This window comes from Brachyistius frenatus, unplaced genomic scaffold, assembly GCF_029030835.1.
Source record: "Brachyistius frenatus isolate BFR_SWC_R1_liver_20210118 unplaced genomic scaffold, ASM2903083v1 Contig_19, whole genome shotgun sequence".
NCBI lineage: Eukaryota > Metazoa > Chordata > Actinopteri > Embiotocidae > Brachyistius > Brachyistius frenatus.
In genome coordinates, this window is record NW_027210618.1 from 1,919,375 (window position 1) to 1,944,610 (window position 25,236).

Consider the following 25,236-nt stretch of genomic DNA (forward strand, 5'->3'; position numbering starts at 1 on the left):
AGAGGCTCTTCAGTCTTCAGACTGTGAGCACAATCAAGCAAGCAGGTTATAATAAGAGAGTTTGTAGTTTTCTTCATGGATCAATATAGAGCAGGAAAACCTGGAGCCCAGCGTCTCTCACTCACAATGTAAACAGATTATTACTCAGGCATCCATGTTTGTGTGATGTGCATGTAAGTAGAGTTGTGACCTGCAGAGCAGGAGAGACAAACAGAGAACACAGGCAGAGAGCGAGGATGAGTGAGAAGAGAAGCAGCGCTCTACCTTGTCAGTCTTTTTGCAGGAAAGGTTCGGGGGATAGAAGGATATAATCTTGACACACTGCTGCCTGGGGCTCCACAGCCAGCCATTCTTCTCCTCTGCCCGTCGGCACTCAGACCTCCTGGTACACCTTCAGACGAAGGATGAACAACTCCCATCACCCTCTGCTCCGCATCCCGTAAATGCTTCCACAAAGCCTCAGAAAAACAAAGCCTATGGACTGCAGCAGACTTTCAATGTGCTTTGGCGAATAACAGCCCAAGTATAGCCCAAGTGACTTCAAACAAGGCCTGTGAAGCTTCTCAAAATAAAGTTTTGCATGGATATGAAAACCTTTAAAAGGTTCTCACTGGGAACTAGTTTTGCTTCTACATTTATAATCAAATAATTATGTAACCTTTCAGCAAAAATGCCAAATATTCCACTGTTTCAGCTTCTCAACTGAGAGGATTTCAGGTATCATGAAATATAATAACAATTTTACTGTCTAATTAAGACATTATCTTAGGCTGTCTTAAAAAGAGACAGATATTGTTTGTTTTTGTTTTTTTCTATTTTCTGACATAAAATTATCATAGATTACATGATGAATCAAGAAAGGATCAGTAAATTATAAACATACAATACATTTTGATATAATTTGATGAACACACTTGTGATTGTGATGAGTTTCACAATGACAATACATTTCACAGGTGAGATAGAAACAGTCTAAAACAACACAGTAACCTTTTTGCAAAAAAAAAAATCATAATTTCAGTGAAAAGGAAAGTGGATTAATTGTTTTCAATATATGTAAATGCAGAAAATCAAATAAGCTAAGTGATTTAAAATAATTATTTGAAATTATTATTTGTGTATTAATATGACATTTAATTTATTGATTCATCAAATATTCTTCTTTCACTGTTCTTGAGCCTGAAGTGTCTTGTTTTTTTTTTACCAACTGTCAATGGCCAAAGATGTCAACGGATCAACATTTACAGCTCCAATGCTACATAAAGTGTGTTACTAAATAAGTGTATCAGCAACTTCCAGAGGGACACAGATTTGATCCTTTCTTTCTGTTCCTGATCACCTCCATATAAAATACATGATACATGCACACCTTACTAGCCTCCAGACCCTGATAAATATAGGCTGATGAGAGTAAATTGCAGTCTGCCTTCGCTGCATGGGGTTGACAAACAGCTTTAATTCCTTACGGCTGCACGGACAATAGGAGAATAGGAGATGGAATATAAACACCGAGGGGTACTAAAAGTGTCTGAAATAAAACACTGAACAAATACCCCGCTGTTTTTTTTTACAGATGGAATTGCATGTGTGGGTGTTTGTGTTAGTCTGTTGCTGTGTGCATGCATTTGCATGTGTGTGTGTGTGTGTGTGTGTGTGTGTGTGTGTGTGTGTGAGAGAGAGAGAGAGAGAGAGAGAGAGAGAGAGAGAGAGAGAGAGAGAGAGAGACGCACCTGCCCTCCAGGACACACCAGCCACAGTAAGGGTCCCTCAACTCCACGCATGATTGGCAGTCTTTCTTTTGGAAGCACGTCTGCACCGGCACCTTGGTGATCTGGAGCATTACAACATGAAATATGATCAAACAGAGCACCTTAGGGGAGACACTGCACAAAACATGAAGCATTTAAAGTACAGCTAAAATTGCCTCTTGGTTTTTGCAGGTGTGCAGAGTAGGATTGAAACAAGTCCTGTCACAGCACACGGCACCTCGTGTCTGCTTCCCATGTGCAACTACTACAACAATTTACGCAGGGAAAACACTAAATGTTATCCACTGGTGAAAAATAACAAAGGACAATTACTTCCATCAGTTAGGGCATCAGTATGAGTCAAACAAAATGCTTATTAGATTGTCTAACATCTCTGAAAACCTCTTATGTGTGCTTCTCCAGAAGTGCTTATCAGAAGGTTGAATAGCTTTAGAAGCCTCCTCCCGTCTGATTAGTGGGGCTGTATGTTTTTATTTTTGCCTTTTTTTGTAGCCTAAAAGAAGCCATGGTTCTCTCCAGATCACTTCAGTCATTGTTGATGTAACTATTTCTGCCACTTGTCATGTGTACAATCTGTCAGTGCCTTCAAGGAGAGACTGTCTGAAAATGTTATCTCCATATTTAAACGGTTTTGCATCTCTTCCCTCTGTAAGACAGTTGGCTTTCTGCTCCGCCTTCGACCGAGGATGCTCGGCAGAGATGTAAACACTTTTGTATTTCCTACACATTTGGACAATACCTCATTCAAACCAGTTCTGATCGAGTTTAACCTCACATCTTTCCAACGTTCGACTTTAGAATCACAGAAAAAAAATCTCCACTTTGATCAGTGATTCAATGAAGAGAAATTAAATTGCAGTTCAGTCTTAGTATCAAGCTACATATGGAAGAATCATCTAAAAAAAATATGAGCGTAGATAGACTACACTACCTCGCAGTATATTACATTTCTTTACGCTTATCTCCATTTCATCCTCAGACAGCCTTAATCTGCTGGTGACATGTTAATTCGCCTGTCATAATATTTTACACTGCATATTACATTATAGAACTAATATCACATTGTCAAAGACACAGTTCTGAATAACAGATAATTTTATCTTTGACACCCAAGTATGTCGGCTGAAAATACTTCAGTATTTTTTAATGATTGTAACCTGTATGATACAATAGAGTTATGATGAGAAACATGTTTGTTACATCATGTTTTCTATAAAAGCCCAGATAAAAGCGGAAATTCTACTATGTTTTTTATGATAAAAGACAATATATAACCCTCATCTGTGGTAAAAAAAAAAAAAAAAAAAAAATGAATCACCTGGGAGTCAACATACTGGCTTTCGTCTTTACATGTAACAATACCAAAATGTATTATTCAATTTTGTTTTAGGTGACTACAGAGATTGTGTTTCCAGTTCTGAGTGCTGCCACAGTGTGGCTGACCTACACAGAGTCCTCTGCCTGATCTCTCCTGTGTGCACACATATTGTGCATGATACGTGTTAGATAAGAGCCCTGACATAAGCACCTTTTTCTCTGTGGTAATGTAGAGTTGGCTGTGACTGAGGTCGAAGAAAAGGTTCTTGTTGACCTTCTCCCCTACGGTGTCACCGGGGACCTTGCTGTACACATCCGTCTCCATGATCAGGTGCACCTGGACAAAACACAAAAAGGTAACACTGTCAGACGAGGGGAACTCTTTCCCTTTAGGTAAAAGTTTAAAGGAGAAAAAAAAACACAGAAAACCAAGAGACAGCTCCACCTTGAAGACCTCTCCCTGGTTGTTGCCCAGGAAGGCAATGGTGTGTTCATTCTCCACAGCGACAGCCACAGCGGTCAGAAGGCCCGAGTTGGTCAACATTGTGTGTGCCTTTAAGGCAAATCTTGGCTTGCTTGCCAGAGGGGAAGGCAAAAAGTCAGCACCACACTTGAAGTTTTCCAACATATGCTTCTGCAAAGGAAAAAGACAACACAAAAAGATGATGACAGATTGTGTGCACTTCAATCCAAAACAATATGAGAAGGAACATGTGGGAATTATATTCCTTAGCAGTGCAATATATGTTCTACTAAATAAACAATTTGGCAAGATTCAGCTGTTATTTCTGAGCACGGGGACAGTTGTTTTACAGGTTTATTAAAAATGCAGGTCGAGATGTTCTCAAGATGTTTTGATTTCTTTCAATATGAATGAATAACGTTTATATTTATTTACTGTTTTAGGATTGCATCTGAGGAGCGATGTAATTTTTAGAATGACCAAGTTTAGGATACGGAAGCTTGTGTTAACACTCCTTCAGCAAAAATTACTCATTAGAGCAGATACCGTTTATGTTCTGTGTTGCATTAGGATGAATTTACCCGATCCAGACACAATGAGCAGCGGTCTCATATAGTAGAATAAACCACAAATGAAGCTCTCATAAAAAAAATAAAAAAAATGTGTGCCATCACTGTTAGTGACACAGATTTCTGTTCTATCAAAAAACAGAATTAAAAATACATTTAAGGTGTTACTGCTCTACTTAAACATCTTGGATTAAATCTTTAATACTTGCTTTATCATCTGTTGAGGTACATTTATTTATTTTAGCTGCATTTGCGTGGGGAGTGTATAACTTGTTAAGTATTGAACCCTGTCTTTGCATTGTAAAGCAGATTCACCTCTGACAGGGGAAACTTCAGCCTTCACTGAGGGGTCAAATATGTTTTCAAGACCTACAAATGTTATATGGTTTTATTTTGCATGAGTTGAGGAAATTAGGGAGATCGGGAGGGAAAGAGACAGAATGCGCGATTTAGACAGAACAATACAAAGGATCTGTAGAACAAAGCAAACACTGAGACTTTAAAGTAAACCCTGACTTATATGTGAATTATTGATTGCACCAAAGGGGATTCTTCAAAACATATGTCACTTTCTCTCACTTATTTCAAACAGATTTTTATTAAACTTCAATCAGATGACACAAAAGAAACACTTACCGCAATTTTTGATGTGCAGAATTCGTCAGTTTTTGATGAGTAGGGAATGTCCACAGCAGGAAACCCGGAAATCTTCCCAGAGTCACTGTAGCACGCGCTGATGATGTCCACCAGCCGCTCATTGATGGAGTTGAGCGGATACATGCAGAGAGCAGACTCGTTGTCGTCGTCGTCTGGACTCGCCACCATGAACAGGACTTTGCTCCATGAGACAACATTCCCATACATACCTGACTCAGTCATGGCTCGTGCCAGCTCTTTTCCTGGAGAAGCCACGTACGCAGCTTGGACTTTGTTGTACCGGTTATTGTTACCACAGTTTAACTGGAGTTCTGTGTGGGAATAGTAATGGGGGTCGTCTTCGCAAAGGCGGGACACAAAAGTCAGGTTTTTGTTATCCGTACCGTCAAGAGTCCGAGAAAAGAGGAAATAAACAAAACCATCCTCTTTGAAGGCATGCCGGAAGTCATGCAGGTACTTGGGAACAAACGGTGTCGTCTGGACCGTAGAGGCCTCGATGATGCTCTCGAACACGACCCACTCCCGGAAGTCCTGAAGGATTCGTGTGCTGATGAGTTTTGTACTGTCCAGGCTTCCATAGCCCTTCCCAACAACAAACACATTGAAGCTGTGTGAGTCTCTGGAGTAGGTGGACATGACTCCCACCACGTTCACGTCATCCTCGATGCTCGCCACATAAGTCCTCTCTCCTTTATTGTCACTGTAGTACAGCTGCTGTTCCACGTTGGACAGGTTGAGGAGGGAGCAGATGCCTCGGTACCGACTGCCACACACTACAAGTGACCCGTTGGACGGGTGGACCAACAGAAGCTTGTTTTGGTTGGGCATGGGCTTGGTGTCCTGACAGGCCGCCGCGGGAGGCGTGCAGGTCCGGGCGTCTTCTTTGGGGCCCGTCTCGGCGCGGGCCTCCAGACGGAGCGACGGGCCCAGCTGAAAGATGGTGTTGACCGCTCCCAGGTAGATGCGACCGGTCTGGGGGTCCTGGACCACATTGTTGATGGGGGTCTCGGAGGTGAACTCCACAATGGGGATACTGCTGCTCTCCTCCTGGGCTTGTGATACTGACTGGCAGAAGAGGAGGAGGAGGAGGGAGACCCAGCTGGCCATCTCTGGAGGGAACAGAAAGAAAGAGATGTTTCATTATTAATGAAGTTAAATGAACATATAAATGCACATTCACTCTCAGAAACACAAGACTTCAACAAAGTGGGTGTGTTAACATAACCCCTACACAGAAATACACACTTATCTGAAGGCCGGGTTACATAAAAGTAGTTCTTAAATTCAGATATCAATTGTTTTTATAAGCTATACGCCTGCTGTCATAAAGAGAAGGAGACACTACATCATCTAAAATCAGGGATAAAGCCAAACATTTTGCTCATCAGCATAAATTTTTTTTTAAAAAAAACATTATTCCCAAAATAAACTACTCCTGTAGGAGATTATAAATTTCTTTAGTAAGAAAATAGTTCCAATGAAAATATTCACAGTAAAATGTGTGGATTATTTCCACTAACTGGCCTTGTTTAAGTTAATGAAATGTTGCTGTTGCATTTTTTCAGAGGAGGCAGGTCAAATAAAACCTAAAGAATTTGCATGGATAGAAACAAGAGTACCAGCAGGAGTCATTTGGGTGAAGTGTCCCTTTAAGGAGTGTGACATATGAGGCATAGATTTAGATTCATAGATTTAGGTTATTGGGGTAAAACCATTTAAAAAATCTGCCTTCAGCTAACAGTGTGGTGTAGGTGTTTGTGTATGACTCAACTCCCTGCTCCAGTTATATAAAGGGTGTGTTATTTTGGGTTTAATTGACTTAATATCAGAAATGATCACTGGTGAAAAAATAAAAACGCTCCGTGTAGGGGTAAAGAAAGATTAAGGCCACCAGCTAGATCTCAAACCATAACACAATAACAGCCTATTTAAAAGGCTTGGATCTGTTCCAGCTTAATTTGCTCCCACCCCCCCCTCAGCACAATGTGTTCAGGAAATAGAGTTTTGTGTCAGGAAACATGATCACACAATGTCCTTGTAAACTACAGACGGCGTCGTGTACCGGCTCAGAGCAGGTGCCTGTGGAGCGCTCACGCGCTGCTGTTTGCCCAGGCTGTGGTAAATATGGAAGTGCAGGTGGCTTTGAAACTGCTATTGCCCGCACAGCCAACATGCGTGTATGTTTGCATGTGGTTTTGAGCTTGCACTTACTACATTCTCAGTAGTATCCCCCGTTCTCTTTCCGCCCTGCCAGTCAAGTCTACGGGCACAGTTGTCACATTGGAAACACCTAATGAAACTTCCAGGAAGTCACTTACCAACACAGAGTTTTGTTATGTTAACCTGAATCCGCTCATTGGACTAAGTGGGGAGACCAATGATTAGACATTTAGCCCCGGGGGGAACCCTGTTAATTTCACTAGAATCACTCATTTGCATTTAAGTGCCCACTACACGGTGTGATGATTATATTTTTCTTCACATTTACTGTCTCAATGCTTCTCCCCCGCTTAACCCATTTCACAGCACAAATGTATCGTGCCCTTTTCAATTTATAGCCTTAAATATTTCCATTAAAATTGAAATGGTGCAGTAAAATTCCTGCCTGTGCTTATTCAGGACAGAAATGTATGGGGCTGGTTTTTACAGCTTTAATTAAGAGGGAGGGTCAGTCTGTGTTCTGACCAGATTTAACAGAGAAGACCGAAGGAAAAAAAAAAAAAAAGATCTCCAATTAACATGCACACCACAAAGTGGACAAAATAAAAGGAATATCATGTGAACAATATAATTTCAGCTCTAAAGCAACAAAAGTTCTATTACAAAGAGATTTCCACTGGCAATTACAAGCCCGTGTCAGCTCTAAGAGGCGCCACAATAACTCGTATGTTGGAGTTTTCAAGGAAGCATCACAAAAACTGCACGAGCTGCAAAACGTTCTCGCAGCCTCAAAATGTTGACAACATAAGCAAAACAGAGCCAACCTGCACTGACAAAGAATGGCAAATTGCAAAATGTTCAGAGAGACACACACTGGAAAATGTCTTTAAAAAGGATCATAGAATTAAATGAACGCCTCTGTGAGCCAGTGTTGGTGCAATAAAGTAGGTCTGTAGAGGTGAGCTTCACAAAGCTTTACTCAGGGAGGATTTAAGGTAGATTTTACAGTAGTTTGTAAGCATTTCATTACATTTCTATGTGACTCAATGTGTGTATTTTCCAACATTTGGACTGCAACACCTCAGACAAAGATGCTTTCTGACAGCCTGCTGATGATTTCGCTGTTTTGACTGGACAAATTGAACTAGCCGGACATGCCACATGACCTTTAATGTGCATTTTTTTCGGCATTTGAAAACGACTGGAAGCAACATAGTGTTTTTTTCCACTTCATCAGCATCTCCTGCAGTCTACGTATCAATTAAACCTGCAGTAGGTGTGCGCTTCTATAAAATGTCTTGTGAAATTAAAGAACATCTGTTTGCTTACTACCACTTTGTATTTTTCTGTTTTTATATACAAGGATGAGCGTACTGTCTAAATACTGGATACGACTGGCTCTCTGAATGAACTTCCAGTGTGTCGTCCACTAAAACTATAATATTCATATTTCTATCAATCCACATGACACAGACCGCACAGAGAGACTCCACAGAAGGTGGATTATGTCAACGGTTTCTGTGACAGAAAACTCCTTCATTCCTTTGACTTCCAATAAAACACGCTATGACAAAGCAACTTTCTCAGACTGCAAATGCAAGGACAATCGTCTCGGGGCGCTCATTTAGGTTTCAGAAAACTTCAGTACCGCTTACAGCCATGACTTCAAAGAGTCCTTTTTCTATTCATGTAAATCCTATGGCCAGCCACAAATCGGAAAAAAGTGTCGCACAAATTTCCCTCAGATGTTACAATGTGGGGTCAGTGCAAACGATTTTCTTAACATATTTCAAAGGAGCCAGTTCTCTCTGAGGATGTCTCCTTCTGTCGCTCTATCACTTTTTATCCTTTTTTTTCAAGGACTTAATCCTGAACGCTGGAATTAAAGAGGCTTCAAAGAGCTGAAGAGACACAAGACGCCTAGTGGGGGTGACACAGGTGGAATAAGGCCCATTTCTCCCCAGACCAGCCCACCCCTCTTTTCTCAACATGTCTCTAAGCTGCTGCGAGAGAACATGGCAACTGGGCATGCTATCCAACACGTGGCTATTCTGAATAAATAAAAAGATGCTAAATTTAGAAGCTGCGTGCCGCATCAGCCTGCAGCTAATGAAGCCTCCGATGGCCTGAAATAAATAATAATGAAACACATTATGTACTAATGAAGCTGGCACATCGGAAAAATGTGATCCCATGAAAGACACAATTGTTGAAATCAAACAGCCTGATTCTGGTGTTCAATTGACTTTGAATTTGAGTAGGAATCTCATTAAACTCTTTTTTACCTTCTCCTTTTTAGTTACAGTAAGAACAGAAGAATCTTTAAAGTGACCTGACAACCTTGACCGAGTCAGTGTTTTTTATCCGTGGAGCTCCCTTCACTGGTGACAGAAAAATCCTGGTTGTGGTATACAGTACATTACTTCCTCATTAAAGGTTTATTAAAAGAATGCAAAAGCCACATAAAAGATAATGATGTAATAAAACACAACTTACAAATTGGTGGGTCTTGAGCTATGAACCTGCACAGATGTTATTATTTGTTCATTTGATTCTGTTTTCCAGTTCTACTTCTTCTTTTCAATTACTTCTTAATATCAGACGTGCTAAAGGTTGGTGGACTGTGTCCTGACGCTTAAATCATAGCAATAGGCAGACAGCTAAATATCCTTTGAGTAAATTATGACTTTTACGTTCCAACCAAAAACATGGCTGACGCGGGAACCTGCACCGAACCGCTCAGCATCCTTCGCTACAGCACAAAATGTTCACCATCTGCAAACACATTTGACTGCGACAATTCAGACAAGAGTTTAACAATACAACAAACTTCCTTTAGGATGAGACCTTAGTGCAGAGGAGACCTGTAGCAGAGCTCAGCTGCTGTGGCTTCTCAACGCAGCAGGGCTTTTTGTCCTTCTGCTAACTCACCATTCACTCTAAAGAAAACTGCTGATGATGTCCTCACTATTTACCAGAGCTCATGTCAACACTTCCTTTTTATTGTTCAGTCCACATCAACAAACCACAATTACACAATTATAAGATATGATTCCTCTTTTCTGATTCTTTGGCATTGATCAGCACATTTAATTCAGTGTTGCCATGGAAACACCGGTAGGGTAGCCAACTTCCATTCAATTGACAGTTTATTAGGTAGGCTACACCTTGTCAAAGCTAATGCTGTTTAGCACTAAAGTCCTTCATTACATCTTGCGTCTGTGAAGGTTATAATGCTCACTTTTTAAACTTCATTCATTTAGTAGCAAAACCACAGGCTCACCTCCTTTTAGAGGACTTACTTTGTACTGCTATTTAATTATATTGTCTTATACAGTATAGACAACGGTCTATTCAGCCTGCTCATTGATATAAATAGGAGGACAAAATAACAGAAACCCCTGAGAAAAGCTGTAAATAAACACTGTAACCTTCATGAGCAGATGATTTATAGCATGGCTGCAGACTGTCTGTGTAACTTGCAGAGGAGTAATCTGAGAGCACAATTAAAACTGTCCTACAGATCAGCGAAAATATCTTCGAGATCCCCGACTAAGTGGGATATGTTGTACTATTATAGATATATCAGAGTGCTGTCAATAAACCAGACAAGAAAAGAGGTGTCGGCTAAGTTTCTTTTTACACTACTGTCCTCAACATAACAGCAGCACACTGAAGAATCAGCTCAGAATTGATATAATTTACAGAAGTGAGGGAACTTCTCACACAATATGATTTCTAATCTCACCCTCAAGTTTATTTCTTTGGTTGGAGGCGAAGTAAATGTTAAGAGAAAAACTGTTGAGGTGCTGCATGCACAAGCTTGTATGTAGCAAACGAAGGTGTGTTTCTGTTGGCTTGCTAGTCATCGCGCACACACACACACACACACACACACACACACACACACACACACACACACACACACACACACACACCTTTTGTTGGCAAATATAGTGCCACTCCTCTCACCCTCCCTCCGCAAGTTATAACAAGTCTGGACAGGAGAAGCGGCTCTCAGCAGAGGAAAATGAAAGATAATTGAAAAATGGCAGGTGTGCATACAAACACACACAGATTCACGGGCTTCCTGATACACGTGTATGTGCAACACGTGCACCGGGCTCAGTTTGAAGTGCTGACAAGGTAATCCCGCTCCGACCACACAGAGACACTCTTCTCTTCAAACTGCCGTGCTGTGTTTCTTTGACACGGGCAATGAAACCCAGCATGGCAGTCCACATGCCTCTCGGCCAACCCTCTCGCCGGGATGGAGTGTGTGAGCGTGTCTGGGTGAGGGAACCAGAGATCAGAGAGGAGAGAGGGGGAGGAAACGAGAGAGGGGGAAATGTGTCTGTTACGATTAGATCACATACACAAAAAAGCTCCGCAACTGCCGACCTGGCAAGTTTTGGAACAGCATGAGGGCTCCTCTCACTCATTAAAACAGATACAGGAAGGAAACTGATATAATAAATAAAAAAAAAACAGACACCCTACCCAGAAAACATAATAGGATATTACCCCATGCCGGGATCATTCATATTCAGCACTTTCTTTACTGGAGAGCTGGCTTTGACAGATGCCGGCTCTGACATTGATGCAGGGAGTGTCTTCACATTGAAAACCCTCTCAGTGTTACACACCGATAAAAGTGAACTGCTATTAAATTACTCGCCTGTCCCCTGAGGCTTCAGCCCTGGGCAGAGAGGGGGGAGGAGAGGTGAGCGGGGGTTAATGTTCTAAGGCAAATCTGTCCACGTCTCTCGCAGCATGTGGGACGCTGAAAAGGACTGATAAAGTGTGAACAAGGCAACATGACAACCTGGGTTCAGAGCCACAACAAGAAGCTGGAAATGAGGGGCGGTTCCCTGTCCTTTATTTTCCCGCCACCATCGAGGCGAAGATAGTCAGAACAAGAAGCATTGTTAAAGATGAAATATGAAGTGGGAGAGTGTGGAGAACTCTTTCTTTCTCTGCTCGTCTTCCACCTCGCTTTTTTTCTTGTTTTTGACATGCAAACGCTCTTGTCCCATCCTCACAGTGAAATTGTTTCACAAGTTGCAATGGGAGGCTGCTGTGACGACGGCAATCCAATTTCCATATGAACAATTACCCTGCCGTCAGGGCTGGCAGTTCATTTATTTCAATTTGACTGACTGGGAGAACCGCGCACACCAAAGCAGCCAGCCCAGCCATTGTATTCAGGGCACCAGGCACAGGAGGGGGATTGATGGGCCTGGTCCATTTCAGTGGGATCCAGCTGCTCTGGCCTAAATATGCTAACACCTTTAAAGTTGGCCCGTGACCCAGGGAGTACGTGTATCACACTTTGCTCTCCTGTTAGACTGCATGTGTGTGTGTGTGTGTGTGTGTGTGTGTGTGTGTGTGTGTGTGTGTGTGTGTGTGTGTGTGTGTGTGTGTGTGTGTGTCCCAATTCTCACTTCTGTGTGCTTGCATGTCTCTTGTGTGTCTACGCATGTCTGCCTTCTTGTCTATGTTTGTCTGTTGTGATGTATGACCAGGAGTCAGGTGGTGTGAGCAGAACCTGCACACGCGCACGCACACACACACACCATCCTTTTAGGCACAGCACTTTTCCTCATTAGGACTGATCGACTGTTTGTGTGTCTGTTTACCGCTCCGTCACCATTTTCAAGGCTCGTGCTATCTCCCCTCTGCCAGCTGGACACTTGAGCAGCGCGAGCGCAAAACCACGGGCTCACACTCACACAAACTACTTGAGCAGAACACACATTTAAATCTGCTTGTGTGCTGTGACACACACACACGACTACACTTTTTCTGCCTGGTACCTTCCTCGGCAGCGGAGCCCGGTGTCTCTTGTAATCTCTCAATCTCTGTTTGTCTCTCAAACAAACACACAAATGCAACTTCTCTCCGTCTGGGCAGCAGCAGCTTGGGCTAATCTCCCGATGCTAACTGGCCTCCCCCGCCCCCAGCTGGATGTTGCAGCTCTCCAGCGGGACAGAATGGCTGTTTGCTGTGTGGACACAGCTGGCGGATGTGGGAAACCTGATTAAACTGACTGGCCTGGCGGAGAAGAGCTACTTTTCAGGAGCCAATGCCTCCTCCGACCGGCACCGCCACCACATCCAGACGGTTGCTAATACACACAAACAGTTACAGGGGCAGGCAATGCATTCACAAGCTCATCTACTTGACTCACTCGCAAATATGCATCTGCGATCCAGCATTGGAGCTGCCCAGGAAAACGGCTGCCCACACCCATAACTCAGGCTGCAACTGAAAATATATACCATTATGTTGATTATTGTTTTTGATTGATTGATGAATTGCTGAGTCCATAAAATGTCAAACTTGCAATGTTTTGTTTGATGAATGACTTCAAAAGTTAATTTGAAAAATAGGAGTTATTTAATTCTCTGTCAATCCAGTAACCAAATAATCAACTCATCGTTTCAGCAGCACTACCCACAATCCTCATTTCTTTGTGACACACTGGTGGCTCCAGGGAGTTTCTTTCTTCACTTGGTCCTGTCAGAGTCCCCGCTCTTTTTTCTTTTTTTAAGAACAGGTAATAACTCAGTGTCTTGCTCAAGGGCATTTCAGCAGGTTGCACACAGAAACCAAAATCACTGCTTCCTCTGGTTGAAGGGCAGCTTCCCTAATCCGTGCAGCATCCTGAGGCGATGCCCTGCGCCCCCTGCGCCCCCCGCACAACCACCCGGCACCTACATACGGAACGCACTCACGTTGCAACACACATGCAGCGACAATTAAGAAGTCAGGCAGGCAGACTGACTGCTGGGAAGGAATCCATTACACACCTTATTGGTTATAATGATTTTACTTCACCAGCATAAACGCCAATGAGCCATGAAGGTATCTTGTAATGTGGTTTAGTCTCAGTGCCCAGCTTTCATTTGGTTTCAAGGGGAATACTGATCTTATAGTGAATGATTGCTTGCCTGCTCTCTCATGGAAATTTACATGAAACCTTTGTAACAGTGGACACGAAGATACAACCATTGTGCATTTTTAGTGGCTTGGACCTCAAAGGAATAGCATAAAACTTTGGAAATAAACTTATTTGCTTTCTTTCCACGAGTAAGATTAGAAGAGCGATTTGAATGTCACGTCTGTGCGGAGCTGGAATCATGGAAGCATGTTTAATGTAGCTTCGCACAAACACTGGAAGCAGGGAGAAACAGCTAACCTGGTTCTGTCACAGCTACCAGCACCTCCAAAGATCAATAATTAACATCTTGTTTGTTGAATGGATGAATAAACAGAACAGTAAAAATGGACAATTTGTTTATCCAGTTTGCAATCTGTCTATTTAGTAGCTCTGTGAGGAGTCTTTGGTAATGATGTAGGTTGCCACATGTAGACACAGTGGACAGGTACCAAAACTGATAACCCCACTGTGACGACAAAGAGAGTCAGTGTGCAAGCATTACTTCTTTTATCAACTTTTGTGTTTTTTCCATTAGCTTTGTACGTGGGATTTTTGAGAACCTCACTCAGTACATTTACATGCACTCAAGAAAACCAGCTTACTCTGAGAAATCTGGTTATGCTGGTAATCGGAGAACACTGTGAAAATGCACTGTAGTAACCTGGTTACTGTGTACGAACAGCAGGTGAGCAATCTCCCCTTCCATCCACTTTTTTTTTTTTTTTAATGGACCTGGAAGTATTTCTTCATTAACGTAACTGATAGAAGATGCTACTATCTGTCGTTTTTTTGGTGGGTGTTGGTGTGTCTGAGCAGACGTCACAGTGAGAACACAGACGGACAACAGATTTTCCTTGTAGTGAAAAAGTGTCTGAATTTTCAGCAGAGGAAGCCAACTCATTTTTTTTTGACAGCAAATACTTTGTTTTTCAGTTTTTGTCCTTTTTATGCTTTCATATCCAGACTCTGTTCTGTTACTTTTCCTGCCCGAAATCTTTTTCCTGTTCTGGCGAACTTGTAAAAGGCTGATTAGAAACCTGGTTACCAGCACTGATGGCTGAAAAAAAATGTAGCTGGGGAGATTAGGTTTCTTTTATTGCCGGATACAGAAACCAGTTTCCTTGTTTACATAACATCAATGAAATGGTGAAAGCTGACCGTGACAAAAAGACATCAGGAATCTGTGCACAGTCACTGCTCCATCAGATACGGCTCCCTCACGTGACTTCCCCTAAACCACCAGCTGGGTTTCTGTTTGTGTTTACGCATTCAAAAAAAAGATGAAACATGTTCATTTGTAATTTTTAGAAGTGCTGGTAGGAGCATTTTCCCCTTTAAACAAATGTGACACAATCTCCTCATCACCTCAAACATGAATTTCCCCCCGCCCCCCAAAAAAACTTAAAACAATGTTAGTGTGTAATGTATGAATAAAGCACAAGATGTAATGACTTCTGGAAAGAAGGCAGAATGGAAGATGGAAAGGAAGAAGGACAGGAACAGAGGGAGGGTGAACACTCACGTTACTGACTAAGTCTCAATAGCCCCTTTGTGCGAGCTGGCAGGTGCCTGTCACTTGTCAAAATGAGTCAGAGTGTGGATGGTGACAGAGCAGTGTGATGGTGGGGCTATAAACTGAGGCCCTGTCAGATTACAGCTTGTGGTTATGACTAACAGCTATCAGGTAATGGCCCAAATGCCAGCTCTCTTCGGCATATGGAGGAAAAGGTCATGTTTGGAGCTTAAAAGGTAATGGCTAAATTAGCTGCAAAATATACATCATAAAATTAAATAGCTTTCAGGGAGAAGGAGCACTTTCCACTGGTCGTGCAGAAGGAAATAGACTGGGCCACTTTTTTAATTAGTTGGACGAAGAGAACTAATCACAGGAAGGGTGGACTCTGATAAAACGGTGCACGCCTCGATACAAAACCTCAACTCGTAATACAAGAGCACCTTCTAGCTTCCTCCTGCTGTCACAAATATTCATGAAAAACCCCATTCGCTCAGACTACCTACACTCCTTTCTTTTTAATGCAACACACTTCCACCAAACATTCTTGATGCTATTGAAACCACTCTGCAACACTCATCCCTCAATCCTCCGACCCTTGCAATCTTCATCCATCATCTATCAGTGTTGCTGCAGCCGGAGGGGAAAGAGCTGCTAAGCAGGGCCTGACTAATGGCTAAACAAACACCATTATCAGGCCTCAGTGGCCGAACGCAGAGCTACAGGAGCCCCAGAGCAGCTGAGGCTCTTTAATACTTAATCCCTGCAGCCCGGCTCTGCTGGCGGCTGTTTTAAGCGATGGGCGGCACCAAAGGTCCGCTAATGAAGGAATAAGACAAAAACATATGGGAAGAGAAAGTTTGAATAAAGAGGAACGCCACGCATACATGCACACACGTGCACAATCACTTAGTGCAAAAACTGAGCCATGAATAGACTGTATTAAGAGGGGGTAGAGACAAGTGTGGCCCACTCGTCTTAGCCAATTCCCTCTCTAAAAAAGGCTCGGGGAGAAGTTAATGAGCCTGTTACAGCCCCACAGTCCCCCTGATAGAGCTGCTGATTACACCACATGTTCGGGGCAAGAGGATTGTGTGTGTGTGTGTGTGTGTGTGTGTGTGTGTGTGTGTGTGTGTGTGTGTGTGTGTGTGTGTGTGTGTGTGTGTGTGTGTGTGTGTGTGTGTGTGCACATTTCAATGCATACGTCACCTGACCCAAAGCGGTCATCTGCTAATCGTATGTTCAGTAGTCAGGAATGCACATGTTCCGATAAACACACTTTCACACAGAAATTGTCACACCCATGATCACATTTCTCACGTGCACGCGCGCGCGCGCACACACACACACACACACACACACACACACACACACACACACACACACACACACACACACACACACACTCAATCAATCAAGTGTGACTGAGCGAGCAAGCCACTCAATGAGAGTGGGTGATTAGGCCCTCGGAGAGTAGGCCTGACCTTTCCCTCCACATCAAGTCCTCCATGCGCATGTGTGTTTTTATGAGTCAGTGGCTGTGAGCTCTCGGGCCCGCGCCACTTCACATCAAATGTCACTGACTCAAATGAGATGGCCAGGCAGACAGGACGACGCAGGAGCAGAGAGATGAAAAAGAAGGGGACAGACATAGATACTTAGGATAAGAAGACAAGGGAGAAATAGAGAGAACTTTTACTCTTTTACTGTTACTGTAGGCTGCAAAAAAAAAGAAAAAAAGGAATGACTTAAAAAGGCACGAAGAGGGAAAGAGAGAGCCCTGTCACCGATCAATCTGCTGTCTTGCTTCTCTCCCTCTTTGCATGAGAAACCGCAAAGCAGAGATATTTTTAAATTCCTGGTTAGTTGTGGGAATTTAGCGCAGGCCCTTGTGGGTACAAAAACCTCCCCCGACAACTGTAGAGCTGGTTGAGTCGGCATTTCCAAGAGCTCAGACGGACAGAAAGGCAGAGACGGTCTGAGTCAGGTCTCTGAAGAGGGCGAGAGCAGGGGGCAACTGAGGTTCTGTTGTTGTGGGCTTGTTGTGCTACAAACTTCTGAGGGCCGGGTTAGTTAGCCAAATTATATTCACGGCTTCGTTTTAATTATATTCAAAGAGCTTGTGTGTGTGTGTGTGTGTGTGTGTGTGTGTGTGTGTGTGTGTGTGTGTGTGTGTGTGTGTGTGTGTGTGTGTGTGTGTGTGTGTGTGTGTGTGTGTGTGTGTGTGTGTGTGTGTGTGTGCGCGTGTGCGAGCCTGTTCCAGTTTTAACTCGTAAAGGGTCTTTAACCTTTATCCCAACTTGGATGTTCCAATGCTGGATCTCCTGTTAACCAAATTAATCGCTGCATGAAATACAATAATATCACTATGGCCAATAAGTGATTCATTTATTGCTTTGAGCCTCACAAATGTGAATATGTGCCAGTTTTATTCGCTCCCCGTGACAGTAAATTGTACATCTTTGAATTTTGGACGGTCGGTCAGATAAAAATGATTTGAAGATGTCACCGTCTTATAGCCCAAACAATCGATCGATAAATTTAAAAAAAATAACAAATGTACCTGTGAGTGAAAATATAGGAAAAACGTATTACCCAAACTATCTGACATCCATCAGAGCATACAATTCACTGACTCAACTTTGACCTAGCATAATAGCATACATGGTTTTCCTATTCATTAAAGGATTCTTGCACTTTCTCTCATTATTACACTGCTCTTTTTCAGCTTCACCTCTAAATCAAGCCGTTTTGGTGACTGTTTCTTACCCCTTGGAGTGATGTCGCCGATTTCCCTCATCTCAGCAGATCATTTGTTGCGTACAATTCTGTCACATTCGATAGGAGTGACGCCCAAAACTATGAAAATGAAGACACAACTGGAATTACTCTTTAATAGCAGGTTAAGGTACGTGATGCTGGTGGGACGACAAGTTCCCATCTGTTTTGTCTCGCCCTTTTCCTCCTCTTTCTCTGCCCGTCTTCGCAGCAGATCTCAGAGGAGATAGTGAACCGGCACTCACTGTTGACGGGCTGGAGGACGTGTGGCGCGACGCCCAGGTTAATTAAGTTTGAAATCGTAGAGATGATCTGTGGTGCTGCCACTCAGGCTGCCAGCCTCCCTCCCATCCACCGGTGCGTCCCTGCAACTACCAGAGTGTTCAGTCTGCCTGACATGTAGAGGGGGTGTTTGTGTGTGAAAGTGCGAGAGGTAAGAATGTGTTATTCTGTATGGGACTTTGAAAAGGAAGGTAAAAAAAAAATTAAGGGTGTGCAACATGTGACTGGGTTAGAGCTGAAGGAATTAGTCAAGGGATTTTTAATACGAGGCTTTTAGTTGTGACAAAGTATTAGGAGCAATTACATAAAACCTGTACTTCAGTACTGTACTTAGACAATGCACTTAGTTTCTTTCCACCACCAGTTAAAATACTTTTACTTTTGATACTTTAACTAAGACTAAGTCAATACTTCAATACTACTATGAAGGTACGATTTAATGGAGTTTCTAATGCTTGTATTTTGAGCATTTGCCTTTTCTGTATCATTAAGTATTACTTTTGGTGAAGGATCTTTATTCCTCTTCCGCCACTGGTATGATGTGACGCATATCAACATATGAGTTTCTCACCTGATAAACGGCGATGATGATGTTTTATTTTTGATTCCGTTATTGATTAATTGCCCAGTCCTTGTGCGATCACCATTTCTAATCAAATGCAGATGCACAAAGGTCACAGGGAATTTGACTCTTAGTCTAAAAATAAGCTGCTTTAATCAGGTTGCAGATGGCCTGATAAGCAGCAGGGTGGCATTACGGGCCAGTCGTGTGGCGTAGCTGAGGCGTGTCAGCGATAGCATCTGCACCTCATCTCTAAAGGTGCCACTGTGTCTTTCATGTCAGGTGAGTGCGCTGACATCCTTTCACAACCACACCTCGTGTGTGTGTGTGTGTGTGTGTGTGTGTGTGTGTGTGTGTGTGTGTGTGTGTGTGTGTGTGTGTGTGTGTGTGTGTGTGTGTGTGTGTGTGTGTGTGTGTGTGTGTGTGTGTGTGTGTGTGTGTGTGTGTGTGTGGAGATCGAGGGAGGGGGGGGGGGGCAAACATCAAAGTCTGGATTTTTGCTGGCAGGGGGGCTAATGCAGATGCATAAAGCATTCCAGTACAAAGACGTGGACCTCCTCGTGCACACGCTCACATGCATCAGCCATGACTGGTGACAAGCGTTGAGTTTGAGAGCGAGATAGTGCTGATGTCTGCCAGTGAAGCTTACATTTCAGTCTCTTTATCTCCTGAGCCTTCTGCTGATAATTACAGCCGTCCCTTCTTACCGACTCGGTCACGGCGAAGCTGCCAGTCTGCGCAGCTCGAGCCAGAGGAATTATCACCCGGGCCATCGCAAAACAGAGCACGCCAAGGTCAGGGCCTGTGTTCAATTTCACTTTTGATTCCAGTCCACCTTTCTTTCTCCTCTACCACTTATCCACTCCTCCCTCCCGACCCACCCACGCTGCCACCGTTGAATTTCACTCCGGGGCTAACCTCTATTTCCAGGACAACCACCGCTTTGACACTCATTCATTTCCAATCCTGCAGAGTGGTCGGCTGAATGGAAATTGACGATTCAATTTTTGGAATGAAACTCAAGAGTCCTTTGGAATTGACTCTCCCCACCTGCCCTCCCCTCTCCTCCTACTTGGGTGCCCATTCTGCCACCCCCTCTGCCCTCCGCCACTCGCTATCTCCGTCCTGGTCTGCTGAGTACAGCCAATTTCTCCGCTTGTATGGAGTCGTGGGCGAGATGGCTACCGCAAAGAGCAGCTTAAAAAACGCCCAGCGGCTCCCTTCTCTCAGACACCTTTTCCTCCATGCCTGCTCTCTCTCGTCACTAAACTGCCGTCAAACAAGCAAACACTTAAAACCAAAGGGCTTATTCTCAGCATTGCTCCCAGCTGGATGTTGGGTGGCAATTTAAAAATGATCTATGCAAATGTAATTTAGCTGTGTGTCATCCAACACAGCCAATTAATGAGTGAGCTTTTCCAACCCAACTATAAATTAGCAAGGCTAGATATAACGGCTAGATTAATGTGTTTTTCTGGCACTTGCCTAATTGCTAGAAGACTCCGGTGGGGCTAGTGCGAGCTGCCTCATTTCTAGATGTGATAGAGTGTGTTAAGACAGAGAGGGATAAACGCCTGCATCAACTCTATTTATCATTTATATGAACTTTGTTGTCTCTCCTATTGGTCCTTGGTGGAGAAAATGTACTTTGAAGGAGATAGGGACAGATATTTTGTCCTCAGGGAACTTGTATTTAACATGTGCAGAAATGACTGGTATCAGCTGGTAGATTGAGTTCAGTCTGAAGGACGGCATTAGCTTCAGTCAGACTTTGGAATGTATTAATGGAAAACAAATCCATAAGTGGTCAGAGGGGCATATGTGCATTGATGGCATATCTGGTAATGAGAAATGAGGGCCTAAGGCGGAGCGAATAGGGCGGCGGAAGAGGTAAGGGAGACAGAGAGGGTGAGTAACCGTCTGTCTCAGCCAGAGGAGGGGAGGAATAAAAAAAAAAAGAGGAGTGAGAGTGAGAAAGACAGAAAACAAGCTCCGGGATCCAAAACAGCACATCACCAACAAGAAGGCCTTTTGTTTTGCCCCTCTCAACCAATTGTTCTCTTCACCGAGGGTGAGAACGCTAATCCGCTGTGGAAAGGGGAGCTGGGAGGATTTACTCTAAGTATCCTTATTAGTGGGAATTCACTGATATGGGGGGAGCTGGGGGGGTAATCGGTGAGGGGAGAAGGTAGCGGATGGAATGAATGAGGAAAAGAGCAGCAGGGGCGTGGTGTATTCTGAATACACTGTAGGTGCCATATGAATCTTTAATAGAGGGCTTAATGGTGAGGGAGGGAAGAAGGGAGGAGTGGAGAATATAAAGAGAGTGAGGAGAAAAGGAGAGGAATCTCAGAGGAGGTTATTGAGCCCACCGTATCACAACACTCCTGATAAGTGCCAGCCGCGTAGGATCAAACCTCATTCTCCACAACTACCAACGCCACTACAGAGTCTCTTCCAGCTACAGAAGATGATGACAAAAGGACAGACTCGCCTTTGTCGTTGAAAAACAAACAGAAATGGGCCTGATATGCAGATAAAATGGATAAAGGATCTTTCCAGGTGATAAATTCCTTAATTGCTTTTGTTAAACACATACCCTGCTGGAAGCTCGGCCATGGTACATCGTTTTAATTACACGCACAAGAGCCTAATTAGTTGTATCTGTTGTACCAGAGGCTAACTTGCACCCAATTAGACCCAAATCAAAAGAATGGTACAGTCACATGAGGGAAATGTGCGGTTCTTTGTTCTTGCGCGGTATTCATCAAATAACAGAGGAAAGGAATGATGGCGCTTAACTTCCCAAGTTGCTGATGTCATGATCACCCCTGCTATCTTTAAACTAATTAAATACGTTTCCTCGTGTGGGCGCTCGAGCGTGCGCTGCCTCACTTGTCAGTGTCTCCATCTCTATTGTCCTGCCCGCTGATAATAATCACCAAAGTGGAGAAATTATTTGTGCGATGACAAAGGCTAAACAACACAGCTTACATTTGTGGCATTCATGCAACAGTTTGTGGATTAACGCTGGCAGAGTGCGGCCTGCAGAGTCAGCTCCACCAGCTGGCTGCCATAAACAACAACAAAAGAAGAGACTGAGTGTCTGAAGTGCAGTAATTATACCACAAATATTGTTTTTCCGGTAAAGAAGGGATAATATTCATTGATATGCTAATGGAGGAGTCTTGTCAGTGCTGCTCTTGCTCTATGGTAACTAACTGTTAAACAGGCCCTCAGGGAAGATAAGACATAGCCTAGTAAGAAACATCTGACATGGCAGCACAGAGTTGAAATTATTCATCGACAAATGGTTTCCCTAATGACATGATGAACATCACACACACGGGTAAAACAGAATTAGCAGTTCCACTACTTTGGAAATACAACTACATCAAAGCCTTTTCCTCATCCCCAAAAGAACAGCTCCTTCCCGCCGCAGTGGGACAACCCATCCTGGAAACTTCCACATCTAACGCAAAAAAAATACGTTTACATTCAGCACCCCGCCCTTTTTCCCTCCTCCCTTGTGCGAATTTACTGCATTTCAGAGAGCCCATAATAGTCTCCTGGGGCATCGCCACAGCAGAGAGGTAGCGAGACAGCATTTCAGAGAATGTCATGTTTCATCCCTGCATGTTCCCCTGTTAGTTGTTAACAACATGTGCAGGTCTACTGTACTCTACAATCAGTCCCATCAGTCAACGGAAATCACAGAATTAGCTGCGACTAAATGGAGTCCTATCGTGTTTTTCTGCAGCTGTAATTACAGCGTGGAAGTTATAAGCAGCGTTTTCTCCTCGTTTCCACATCAGAAATACGGAAGCTACTTCTCTGAATTTTTTGTTGGAGAAAGGTGATGTATGAACTGTTATCAAGAGGCAAAAATATATAACTTGCTCTGCAGATGCACGAGCAAAAGGGGGTAATGCTAAGATTAAGTGGCATCTGGTGGAGCTGGTCCATTTCCTTGATTGGTTCTATTCTGCTTCTGCAGGAGACATGCTGGGCTTGTGGCCTGGCAATCCACATCCTGAATAGCCGCTGACAAGTCACATCTGAGCGGTGGGAGGAGAGGGAAGGATGAGGTGGAGGTGGTGGTGTGGGGGTGTTACCACTGATTGTTACCATGGCGATGGTAGACCAAGGATCAGGGGGTTAGATCGCACAGCGTGCAGCTCTTGATAGCTGCGTGAGGCCACACGTGGGATATATTCCCAAGGTTTATAATCACTGTCAGCCGGCAGCTCAAGTGGAGTGGTCTGAACGCATGCATGTGTATTTACGTGTGTGTGTGTGTGTGTGTGTGTGTGTGTGTGTGTGTGTGTGTGTGTGTGTGTGTGTGTGTGTGTGTGTGTGTGTGTGTGTGTGTGTGTGTGTGTGTGTGTGTGTGTGTGTGTGTGTGTGTGTGTGTGTGTGTGTGTGTGTGTGTGTGTGTGTGTAGCATTCCAATCTTCCCGGGAAACTCATCTGGCCTAAGCTTCAAACTGGCAGCGAAATCCTAAAATCCTACCTACCAGCTTTCTCATGAGTGACAATCTTCTCTCACTGGTTCTTACTTTTAGAAGAAAGAAAGAAAAACAAGCATTTATGACGAAGCAGGTTGTGTGATTCTAGCAAGAGATCATCTATGTTGGGAGAATACAAACAGCCAGTTCTGCTGCACTATAATCCAACATCGCCTGTTTTCTTATTTCCCAATCAATAACTAGTATGTGCACCAAACAGCAGCTCTCAGAGTTACGCAACCGTGCAGTCGGGATCAAATCAATGCCAGCTTGCTTAAAAAAAAAATCTCATCATCATTTCGCTGCGGTATGCCCATTGGGTCGCTCCACTCATCAAGTTACACAGTGAATTTTCATTAGGAGGCACTTAATAGAGACAGGCACGTTTAGAGCTTCTTACTGGGTGGGTGGGTTGTGTCGATTAGGCTGAATTAATCTCTATCACAATAAATAACATTGATTACAAAAGCTGAATGCTGAGAGAAGGGTGTTACAATTAAAGTGCAAAGGAGGATGGGGTTGTCGGATGACAAGAGAGTTGACTAATAGGAGATTGGCTTGGACCAAAATGTAAGAGAGGGTGTGAGGCAGACACGGCATGAGAGATTGAGAGTATACAGCGGGAAACTAGAGAGAGTAACCAGTCATTCCTTTAAGAGTATCAGATTCTCGGTGAGTCAAAGTGTCAGACCGCGAACAAAAGCGTTGGGCTTCTCAGGCGGGACACATGCACCGGGAGTCTTTAACATACACGGAGAAACAAGCGCAGGCTCACGTTTCCTTGGCAGAGGTGCACATTAACAAAACAAATCAGACCAAACCCGTAATGACAGCTCCGGTGCTGAAAATAATCCATGCTGCACACTTTGGGTGAAGAAGCGTTTTCTCGGCAGACACAGTTCACATGAGGGTCACGGCGGCTGAGAGGAATTGTTTTCAGCTAAATCCAGTCCTGAGCTGCTACAATAACTTCTTGACAGCAGGGAGAGTAGCAGAATTATGCTTTCGCTCTGCACAAATGAGACATTTAGTTTAACTTCTGTCTATAAAAAGAAAGAAAAAAAGCCTATGTGTAGTATGCGTTTTTCTAGTCAAATTGATTCTTTCATACTGAAAAGAAATTACTTCTCCATTTATATAATTTTCTTTGAAATGGACGGTTGTTCAGTACAAATGGGGAGAGAAAACACCATCTTCTCAAGGGTAACGGCCTTATGCAGCTTAATAGATTTTTTTTTTTTTTTTACGTTTGCTACCTTGGTATGCTGTCTGGATCCGTTTACAATGCAGCATGCTCAACATCACAAATCGGGGATTGCGTTGCTCTTGTCAGGGATTACCAGTCTGGTCTTTGGGTTTTTCATTAAACTGCTGTATCGGAAAACAACAACAACGAAAAATAAATTCCCATCAGCCATCTTGGTGGAAAAGACCATCTCACGTAGGACAAACATTTATGAGAATGAATTTCCTTTAAACAATATGTATATGTATGTATATATATATATATATATATGTATATATACACACAAATATATATATATACAAATATTGTTCCAGCATCGTTGCACATACACACACAAACACACACACACACACACACACACACACACACACACACACACACACACACACACACACACACACACACACACACACACACACACACACACACACACACACACACACACACACACACACACACACACAATCTA

The 25,236-nt window shown here is 43.3% G+C and overlaps 1 protein-coding gene across 3 annotated transcripts in view; it reads right to left on the reverse strand.

Moving 5' to 3' along the window:
* The window catches only part of plxnb2b (plexin b2b), a 112,576-nt gene that overhangs the window by 33,462 nt on the left and 53,878 nt on the right, over positions 1-25,236 (reverse strand). For all 3 annotated transcript variants that reach the window (XM_069695279.1, XM_069695277.1, XM_069695278.1), the window contains 5 exons: positions 4,755-5,884; positions 3,532-3,720; positions 3,298-3,423; positions 1,731-1,831; positions 265-391 (listed from right to left, as the gene is read on the reverse strand). In XM_069695279.1, coding sequence (XP_069551380.1) covers positions 265-391; positions 1,731-1,831; positions 3,298-3,423; positions 3,532-3,720; positions 4,755-5,882 — 1,671 coding nt within the window. In that variant the 5' untranslated portion in view covers positions 5,883-5,884. The remainder of the gene's footprint in view (positions 1-264; positions 392-1,730; positions 1,832-3,297; positions 3,424-3,531; positions 3,721-4,754; positions 5,885-25,236) is intronic.